General features: G+C 48.1%; 1 protein-coding gene across 1 annotated transcript; it reads left to right on the top strand.

Annotated features, from left to right (window-relative positions):
* Positions 1–5,220: 5,220 nt before the first annotated feature.
* Positions 5,221–9,208, top strand: MRPL16 (mitochondrial ribosomal protein L16). Its single transcript, XM_016200505.2, has 4 exons — positions 5,221–5,378; positions 5,711–5,776; positions 7,547–7,695; positions 8,527–9,208. Exons 1-4 carry the CDS (start codon positions 5,324–5,326, stop codon positions 9,010–9,012), a joined length of 756 nt encoding a protein of 251 aa, XP_016055991.2. The 5' UTR covers positions 5,221–5,323; the 3' UTR covers positions 9,013–9,208.
* Positions 9,209–9,884: the final 676 nt, after the last annotated feature.

Genomic DNA, 9,884 nt, shown 5'->3' with positions numbered 1-9,884 from the left:
TTTTTCTCATTTAACCATAAATTAGGCAACGACAGGAAGATGTTTGTTTGTGTGTGCATGGGCAAGAGCCCTGCCCCCAACTTTTGCTCTAATGATAGAAATTCAAGGAACAAGAGTGGCCTGGGAGACAGTGAAGGGGGGAATCACAGGTCGGCTTCATACATGAAAACCTCATTCTAGCCACGCGCCTAGTGATTCACTGTGTGTGCTCATCTGTATCTGCAAGGATGGGGGACAGGGGAGTGTACTGACCTGGGATCTGCTGTGACAAGCTGTAATTCCGCTTTGAGAAGTGACTTCATAAAACGTAGTCTGCGGTCATTACTGCATAAGGCGTAACAATGTCCAAGGACAGCATTCAGGTGTTTCGGTGACTGTAACAGGCGCTTTTGTGACCTCTACTGGCCGTGGCTGGTAGAGCCTAAACTTTCTTTTCTTTCTTTTTTTTTTTTTTTTGACAGTTGTTCTTATCTTTGTTTGGTTTGTTTTTACATTTTCGTCAGGACTGAGGGTGCCATAGCAAGACAGAAAATGAGGCCAATTAGGAGGTTTGGGCAGAAACCCAGGCAAGAAGCAAGGAGCCTCCGCCAGTCAGTGTTGGTGGGGACCGGGCAGGGGTCGGGGAGCTGATTAGCTGTCCGGCTGAAAGATGCTGGAGCAGTAGGATGGAAGGTCACAGGAGAGGTCACCGAGGTCACACTTTCACAGGCTGTCTAGAGGGCGGGGCTGTCCTGAAGGTCATTCCACCCGCGTCCCCCGTGCTGACCAGGACGAGTGGCTCCCTTAACCTCCTCAGGGAATGGAGACTCTGAGGCATTATGACAGCCAGTATTTTAGAGTCCATTGCTGCCCACAGGAAACCTCGGTATTAAGCTCTGACTGGTTCCTGCTCTCGGGGGTCAGAAGTGGCCGTGGGTGCTCCGTGAGTTTCAGGCGTGCTCACCTCCCACTGGGCCCAGGCCTGCAAGTCCCAGCCCGAGCTCGGCACCCCCGCTGAGCGACTCCCTAAACTTCCTTTCCTGGAATGGTCAGTGATGCAGATTTATGAGGATGCAGGAGAGAGAGGAGGGGAGATTGCTACCAAATACTTTTGCTCATTCAAAAACTGTATGCAGGGCCCCAGCCAGGTAGCTCAGTTGGTTAGAGTGTCTCTGTCCAGGCCCAGGTTGCGGGCTCAATCCCTGGTCAAGGCCCATAAAAGCAGCAATCGATGAACACAAGAATAAGTGGAGCAACAAATCAGTGTTTTTCTCTCTCCCTTTCTCCCTCTCTCTCCCTTCTTCTCTCTAAAATCAATAAATAAAACTTTATTTTGTTCATTAATCCTCACCTAAGGATATTTTTTCCATTGATTTTTTTTTAGAGAGAGTGGAAGGGAGGGGGAGAGACAAAGAGAAACATTGATGTGTCTTTGTTGCCTCCCACATGCTTCTGGACCAGGGCAGGGGATCGAGCCTTCAAACTGCAGCCCTTGACCAGGAATCAAACCCAAGACCCTTCAGTCCTCGGGCTGATGCTCTAACCACTGAGCAAACAGGCTAGAAAAGTAAATAAAACTTTTTTTAAAAATTGTATGCAACTGTACTTGCCTTTAACTACATAGATGAGTGACCTATAGCAGGTACGTGACTGAAGAGAACACTGATAAAAAAGTGGAACTAAATCCATGATGCCTCTAGGCCCGTCCAACTGAGCCCTTATAATTCCTTGAAATAGCAAAGAAGAATTTTGCTCTGAATTGCAAATGGCTTTGTGAGGAAGGAGAGTAATTCTGGCCAAGAAAATAAAAATTAACAAAATAAAAATAAATTTTAACCTGAAAACCAAACATGCAAAACACAGCTGCAGTGATTTTTGTAAAGTGAACTTGACCACATATATATGAAAATATATAATAAATACAGAGACAAAAATTAAAACACTGTAGCAGGGAGAAGAAACAAGATGGCAGCGGAGGGAGCAGCTGCACCCGCCGCCTCCCGCAGACACATCAAAATCACAACTAAAACCCAGAACCACCGTCACTCAGAGCCTCCTGAGATCCGGCTGCACAGAAGCCTCACAACCAGGGACCTTAAGAAGCACCAAGAGCGGGAGGAGGGGCGGAGACTCGGGTGGATGGGGCTGAATCAGAGACCCGGCCGCGGGCCCACACCCGGTGCCGCGGGGTAAACCCGGGAGGGAATCTTGGCGGCAGAGGTTTCCCGGAGGACGGAGGGGTCCCAGCCCCACAGCAGGCCCCCAGCCCAGGGCTCCAGGCCGGGAAGAGACGTCCCCACAACTCCGGGCCTTGAAACCAGTGGGGACTGTCCCTGAGGGTCGCGGAGGCTGCGGGAGCCCCAGCAGCTCCTCTAAAGGGCCCGGCACGGACTCACTCGGACGCTCCCTCTGAGCCCAGCGCCGGGCAGCAGCCGGAAAGGACCCGGGACACTCGGGAGGAACTGACCTGCGTGAGATCCGGGCGAGAGGCGGAGGGAGGCTTCCTCCCAGGCAGAAGGGCTGGCGGAGGCCATGGCTCCTGTGGCGAGTCCTCCCCGCACAGCCGGCAGGCAGGCGCCATGTTTGAGTCGCCAGCACCTGACTCACCTTTGGCCCCGCCCCGTGACTCCCGGAGGCCCCGCCCCCCCACCTGCAGCTCATCCAGGCCATTTCCAGGGGCTTTTCTCTGCAAGTGGCCTCTAGAGCCTCATGCTTAGGACTTTCCTAAAATCTCTCAAACAAGCAGCAGCTGCCCCATAGGGCTTGATAAGCGGCCCCAGGCCTGGCACTAGCGGCAGCTGCACTGGCTCATAGCTTGGCCTCTCCTGGGCACCTCCAAGCCCAGCACAAGGAGCAGCCAACTACGGTTTGCTGAGTAGCTCATGCTGGGTGGCCCTGGGCAAGGCACTGGCACAGGCTGACTTTGCACCTCCCAGAGGCCCCAGAGACAGTGCACCTGGTGGTCAGACTCGACCACACTGGATTACAACCCTGCCACATCCACAAGTGGCACACTCAAGGGGTGCACTTGGTGAACACCAAAGCTCCACTGAAGCAAATCCTACTCCATAGGGGTGTCTCCAGCACAGCAGCTCTTTGGCTGTAGTTGAAGCTGGTCCTCACAGCTGATTGACCTGGGGGTCGGTTCCTCCCAGGGATGCAAACAGCAACCAAGGCTCAGCTACAACAGGACAGTGCACACAGCCCACACATGGGAGCACCTAGAAGGCCGAGCTCAGGTGACTGGGGAGGCGGAGCCACTGGACCCTACAGGACACCTACTACACAAAGTCACTCTACAAATTCCAGGAGACATAGCAGCTCTACCTAATACATAGAAATAAACACCTGGAAGCAGCCAAAATGCGGAGGCAAAGAAACATGTCACAAAAGAAAGAACAGAAGAAATCTCTAGAAGAGGAACTAAATGAAATAGATCCAAGCTGCCTGGCTGGGCGCGGCTCAGTGGTTGAGTGTCGACCTAGGATCCAGGCGATTGGGGGTTCGATTCCCTGTCGGGGCATATGCCCTGGCTGTGGGCTCAATCAATCACTCTCCCATCATTGGTGTTTCTATCTCTCTCTCTCCCTCTCTTTCCTCTCTCTGAAATCAATAAAGATATATTTAAAAAAAAAACAGAAAGAAAGAAATAGATCCAAGCAAGCTAACAGATACAGAGTCCAGAATTTTGTTTATAAGGATGTTTAAGCAGACTATTAGGGAAATAACTGAGAAAATCGATAACATAATAAAGTACCAATTTGAAATGAAGGCTACATGAACTGAAATGAAGAATAATTTACAGGGAATCAATAGTAGAGTAGAGGATGCTGAGAATCAAATCAGCAATTTGGAACATGAGGAAAGAAAAAACGCCCAACCAGAAGAGCAAAAAGAAAAAATAATCCAGAAATATGAAAATAGTATAAGGAGCCTCTGGGACAACCTCAAGAGGCCCAACATTTGTATTACTGGGGTGCCAGAAGGGGAAGAAAGAGACCAAGAAATTGAAAACCTATAAGAAAAAATAATGACAGAAAACTTCCCCTACCTGGGCAAAGAAATAGACTTACAAGCCTGGAAGCACAGAGGGTCCCAAACAAGAGGAACCCAAAGAGGCCCACAGCAAGACACATCATCATTAAAATGCCAAAGGTTAAAGACAAAGAGAGAATCTTAAAAGCAGCAAGAGAAAAGCAATTAGTTACCTACAAGGGAGCACCCATAGGACTGTCAGCTGATTTCTCAACAGAAACCTTACAGGCCAGAAGGGAGTGGCAAGAAATATTCCAAGTGATGAAAAACATGGAACTATAACCAAGATTGCTCTACCCAGCAAAGCTATCGTTTAGAACTGAAGGTCAGATAAAGAGCTTCACAGACAAGGAAAAGCTGAAGGAGTTCATCACCACCAGACCAGCACTACAGGAAAAGTTGAAGGGTCTTCTTTAAGAAGAAGCTAGTGAACAAAAGAATCTGATGAACTAAATAGATCCAGAGACACTGACGCATGCAGCAGACGATCATATTTCAGAGGGAAGAGGGAGGGGGGGTGGAGGGTGGGAAGAGATTAATCAAAGAAGTTATATGCATATAAGCATAACCCTTGGACACAGACAATAACGGGGTGAAGGCCTGGGGAGGGGGTGGGAGTGAGGTGGAGGGGGCGAATTGGAGGGGGAAATGGGACACCTGTAATACTCTCAACAATAAAGATAAATTAAAAAAAAAAAAAGTGTAGCACTGATTTCACATCAGGGAGAATGTCGGAAGGGAATGAAAAGTCAAAGGGAACCCAAAGGAGTGCGTGGGAACTGAGTGCATTGTAAAGTCACCTATTAAATTAGGGTTTCCGCCTTCAGCGGCGCTTCCCTGACCCGCAGCGCCACCTGCCTGCGCGCTCGCCCTGTTCCCCGCATCGACGCAAGTTCCCACAGAACAGGCCCGTTGAGCTTCCCTCTTAGTGTCTTCCATTGTACCTCACACAACTCTTGTAAGACACAACAGACATTATTGTAGTTACTATTTAAATGCAGAAGTCTGGTTTACCTTTTGGTTCTTTTACAACAAGTAATTATCTAGGAAAAGACCCCGGATTGGATGCAGACCCCAGAGGACCACAGGGGCACCCTTCCAGCGCAGCAGGGGCCGGAACCCGCGCGCAGAGGCTCGGGTTTCTTCCGCTTCCGCCGGGACTCTCTGCAGAGGGACCGGCGCAAACGCAACTTCCTGCCCGACTGAGCGGGGAGAGCGAGTCCGCGCGGGGCCGCAGGGAGCCACGCTCCCGGTCAAGGTAACCTCGGTCTGTGGTCGCTGCGGGGAGCCCGGCTGGACTCGCGTGACCATGTGGCGCCTGCTGGCCCGCGCCGCTGCGCCCGTCCTGCGGGTGCCTTCGTCAGGTCAGACGTGCCCCTGGTCCCCCGGGCGGGCCCCCGCCCACCCCGCCCCCGGTCCTGTGTCTCACGCCCCGAAGGCCCTGCCTGTGGGTACCGGGGCCGAGGCGCTCGGCGGGGCTGCGCTTTGCCGCCGCCCCCCTCAGAGAATCGGGCAGAGGGTTCCCGCCGCCTGTGGGGTCGGCGCCCAGAGACCGCGGCTCGGCTCGTGGGCGCCTGAGCTCCAGGTAGCGGAGCCCGAGGCCCACCCCTCAGGACACCTCGGTCAGGCGCGTCTTTGGCCCGAAGCGTACGCGGCCCTCGTCGCCTTCCTTGTTTGATTTGATTTGTCTTTGTAGATTCTTGGGCAGCCCTCCCCGCCAGCGCTGGCCTGAAGACGCTGCTCCCGGTGCCGACCTTCGAGGGTGAGAGCTGATTTGTCATTTTCATGTTTGTAAGCCTTCTCTCTGATGAAACCCAGCAGAGGGCAGGGAAGACGAAGGAGTGTCCTTGTGCTCCCTCCCTGCATTCGTTCAGTAAATATATATTGAGGGCGTACTATGTGCCAAGCAGTGTTCTGAACACCGAGGATAAATGAAAAAATAAGAGACATCCCCCCCAAAAGGTCCCTGCTCTTATGGAGCAAATGTGTAAAGGCATAGCTCCCCCATGGCCTACCACTGGTATGTGGCCCATGGCCAATGGCCCACCCTCAGTGAGGGCTATTCCCCTCAAATTTAGACTTTGTATGTTCTCTCCAAGTGAGGTTTCATATATGCAGTCGCTTAACAAAATTATGCAAAAAGCATTAATTTTTTTAAATGTGAATGTTTAAGGTAAGCCACAATTTAGTAATTTACTGTTTCTTTTTTTAATATATTGGAAATCTCAAAAAATGAAAGGGGCCTGGACCTCTGAGAGCCGTAACTTCTACACAGAATTGTTAAACTGCTACATGCTCCAGAAGTACATATGGGCTTAGAGGCTAGAGAAAGCATTACTGTTTCTCTGTAGCCGCATATACAAACTTGTGGGGAGAGGGGGTGTAGAGGAGAGGGGACAGCTTCTGTAACTCTGAATAGCCCATTCATAATTTCCTATTTCCTTGAAGTCTCCTGTTTTATGTTTGATTCTGTCTTAGAGCCGTGCTTGTTTTACTATAGAAGTGTTTTAGATGACTTTTTTCCCCAAAATGTCAGACATGATAAAGGTGTAGCGTGTCTTGACCTGCATTTCAGCCCACCCACCCTCACCCAGCAAGCTGTCATGTATTGTAGGGTATGTGCAAGTCTCAACATGAAAAGCCCCTGCCTAAGTAAAGGAAAGAGCAGTGATCACAGGAGTCCTAGGTTGTAAGTTCCCCAACAAGAATGTGGCAGCAGGAGAATTTCGATGTGTTCATGTACAATATAGTATTCTTTCCACTACCCCCATTAACATCCAGAGAGGCAATGTTGTTTTTTGTTTTTTAAGTGGCATACTGTCTGGCTTTGCTGTTTTAACTGATGGCCGAGACCAAATTATAAAATGTATCTAGGCCTCAAGTTCCTCTTCTGTAAAATGGAGATTAAAAATACTACCTGCCTCATGTTCTTTTTCTTGATCTGGGTGATAGTTATGTGGGTGTGTTTATGCATTCATTTTGTGATAATTCACTGAGCGGCACATTTTTTTATTTGGCCCTTTGATATATGTTTATAAAACTCTAAAATGTTCAAAATTTTTTAAAAGGAAGCCCTAAAAATACACCAAGGCTATAGACTTGTTTTAAAAGATTAAGTGAGATAATACATGCAAAGTATTCAGCTCAATTCCAGCACTAAGTAAAAAAAAAAATTAAAATGTTGGCTAGTGTTATTCTGTGAGTCCTATATCTCTATACTATCCCCAAATGTTCCCTTTTAGAGCGTTAGGCCCAGAGTAGGCATTTAATGAATGCATTTTGGTTTGAAGGTTAAAACTTTCCTATCTTCAAAGGCTCAAAAACATTTGCATTGGCCATTGTCATAGCCAAAGGATTTCAGTGTTAGTAAAAGCATCCACACGGAAAACCAAGCATGTTTGGAACTCTTGTTCCATGGTAACTTTTATTTAAGACAAAATTTCACCTGGTTGCTACAAATCTTCCTAGGAAGAAAAAGAATCCTTTGAGATGTGTAGTATCACTTACTCTTAATTGTGTGTGCTCCTCTTAGATGTTTCCATTCCTGAAAGGCCCAAGCTTAGGTTTGTTGAAAGGGTGCCACTTGTGCCAAAAGTGAGAAGAGAACCTAAAAACTTGCGTGACATACGGGGACCTTCGACTGAAGCTACTGAATTCACAGAAGGCAATTTTGCGATCTTGGTGAGTTCAGCAGCAAACAGCTACAGGGTGGAAGCTAGGGATTAACATAATCTCACTCTTCGAGTTTCCTCCTTCACAGGTTTTATTGAAACTGCCACCAGTTGCTCTTTAAACTGATATTCAATGCCCAGAAAACATTTGAGTTATGTTTCTTTCTTTTTCTTTTTTATGTAGAGTGAAAATAATGTAAAAGCAGGGGGGGAAAGAGGCTACCTAACTTACCCTATAATCAGGCCATGAGATCTTTGCAGGCCTCTTGAAAACTAAAACTATCCACTGTTTAGGATGTGGGACAGCTGTTTCCTTCCTCACTGAGTAGCTTCCATGAAGACTTGGTGTCAGCAGCTACACAAATGGGTGTGGACTAGGCTTTATTTCCCATCAGGCAGCCTGAGTGATGTTTTAAAGTCCTCTCCCCACGGCCTGGATGATCAGCCCCTGCCTACCTCTCAGAACCTCATGGCCACTCCTACCCCCCCACCCCCCTAGCTCCTCACTCTACTCCAGCCACACTGGCTTCTCACACTCCAGGCCTTCACCTACGCCATTCCTCTGCCTGGAACACTTATCTCTTTTCCTTTGGTTAGTTCTTACTGTTCTGGCCTCAGCTTTCAATGTCACCTCATCAGAGACCCTTCCCCGCTGCCCACTGAGGTGGGTCCACCTTATTCTCATTTATTACTCAGTCCTAGGCTTTCCATAGTATTTACTAGAACTCTTATTTTCATGTGCCTTGTTGAAGCCACAGTTTTATAAAAGAAGACGTAAGAATAGAGCCTATAAAAGATATTTAAATTCCCATGTGCTTCTAATTCTTCCATTTTCTTGTAGGCACTGGGGGGTGGTTACCTCCACTGGGGCCATTTTGAAATGATGCGCCTGACAATCAACCGCTCTCTGGACCCCAAGAACATGTTTGCCTTATGGCGTGTACCAGCCCCTTTCAAGCCCATCACCCGTAAGGGAATGGGACAGCGCATGGGGGGCGGCAAAGGCGCCATTGATCACTACGTGACTCCCGTGAAGACTGGCCGCCTCATAGTAGAGGTGGGTGGACGTTGTGAATTCAAAGAGGTACAAGGTTTCCTTGACCAAGTTGCCCACAAGTTGCCCTTCCCAGCAAAGGCCGTGAGCCGTGAGACTCTAGAGAAGATGCGGAAACATCAAGAGGAGCGAGAACGGAACAACCAAAACCCCTGGACCTTTGAGCGGATAGTCACTGCGAACATGCTGGGGATACGGAAATTCCTGAGCCCATATGACCTGACCCAGAAGGGGCGATACTGGGGCAAATTCTACTTGCCTAAACGTGTATAGTGAGACTATGAGAACTAAATGTACAGAGAAGGAACCTACGCTTTTGTTCCCCTCAGCTACCCTGTCTTTGGGTAGCTCTGATGTCATAACCAAGGAAACACATGAGTGCTGTAGATGATTTCTGAAAAATTGTACAATATCTGCAGATTTAAATGCATTATATTTATATTAAATAAAATTTTGAATATCACCTCTATTTATAACTTCTTGTTAGTCATTCTCAGTCCCTTAAATGATTGAGAAACAGTCCTGGTGGACTCGGGAGCTCTGGTCCTCCCTGGCCTTGCAGTGAACGTCTTCAGGGCTAAAGCAGATGTTTGTACCTCTGGCCTCTGATGTAAGTCGGACTTAATATCCGTACTACCTTTCATATATACACCTCAGGAGCTAGTTTCTATGACATTTTACTAGTTACAAACTAATGTTTTTGGAAAAGCAAAGAAATAAAATGACAATATGTGGGTTAATTCAACAGATATTTACTTATGCCCAGCTACCAATCTCTCAATCTTGGAAGGGGGGATACTGGACATTATGGTAGAGAACACACCCTTGCCTGTTAGCCAAAGAAACTGATAAAAACGAGTTGAAATTGTGTGGCCTGTCCTACGTCTGAAATTCTTTGAGGAAGAGTGTCTGGCTCTATCTGTGTCCCTGCGGGTTCTAGTAGAGTGCCGTGTGCCACACAGCACTCAAACAGTTATTGCTGGATAAGTGAGGGCCCCCTGGTTCTAGCTCCCTGTCTGCCTTTACCAAGATAGTCTTTTTTTTTTTTTCAGAACCAGCCAGCAGTAGTTTTCTATCTGTTGCTCAAACTAAAAGAAATACAAATTGATACAAGTATTAAACCATTTGCTTTTGAAAGCACACCG

Source organism: Miniopterus natalensis, chromosome 11, assembly GCF_054644295.1.
Source record: "Miniopterus natalensis isolate mMinNat1 chromosome 11, mMinNat1.hap1, whole genome shotgun sequence".
NCBI lineage: Eukaryota > Metazoa > Chordata > Mammalia > Chiroptera > Miniopteridae > Miniopterus > Miniopterus natalensis.
The sequence above is the reverse complement of the archived record's forward strand: the minus strand, read 5'-3'. Positions and strand labels throughout refer to the sequence as shown.

Coding starts and splice junctions, on each gene's coding strand:
- MRPL16 (XM_016200505.2), top strand. CDS start 5,324: ATGTGGCGCCTGCTGGCCCGCGCCGCTGCGCCCGTCCTGCGGGTGCCT. Junction 5,379..5,710: donor CCTGCGGGTGCCTTCGTCAG/GTCAGACGTGCC, acceptor TTGTCTTTGTAG/ATTCTTGGGCAGCCCTCCCC. Junction 7,696..8,526: donor AAGGCAATTTTGCGATCTTG/GTGAGTTCAGCA, acceptor ATTTTCTTGTAG/GCACTGGGGGGTGGTTACCT.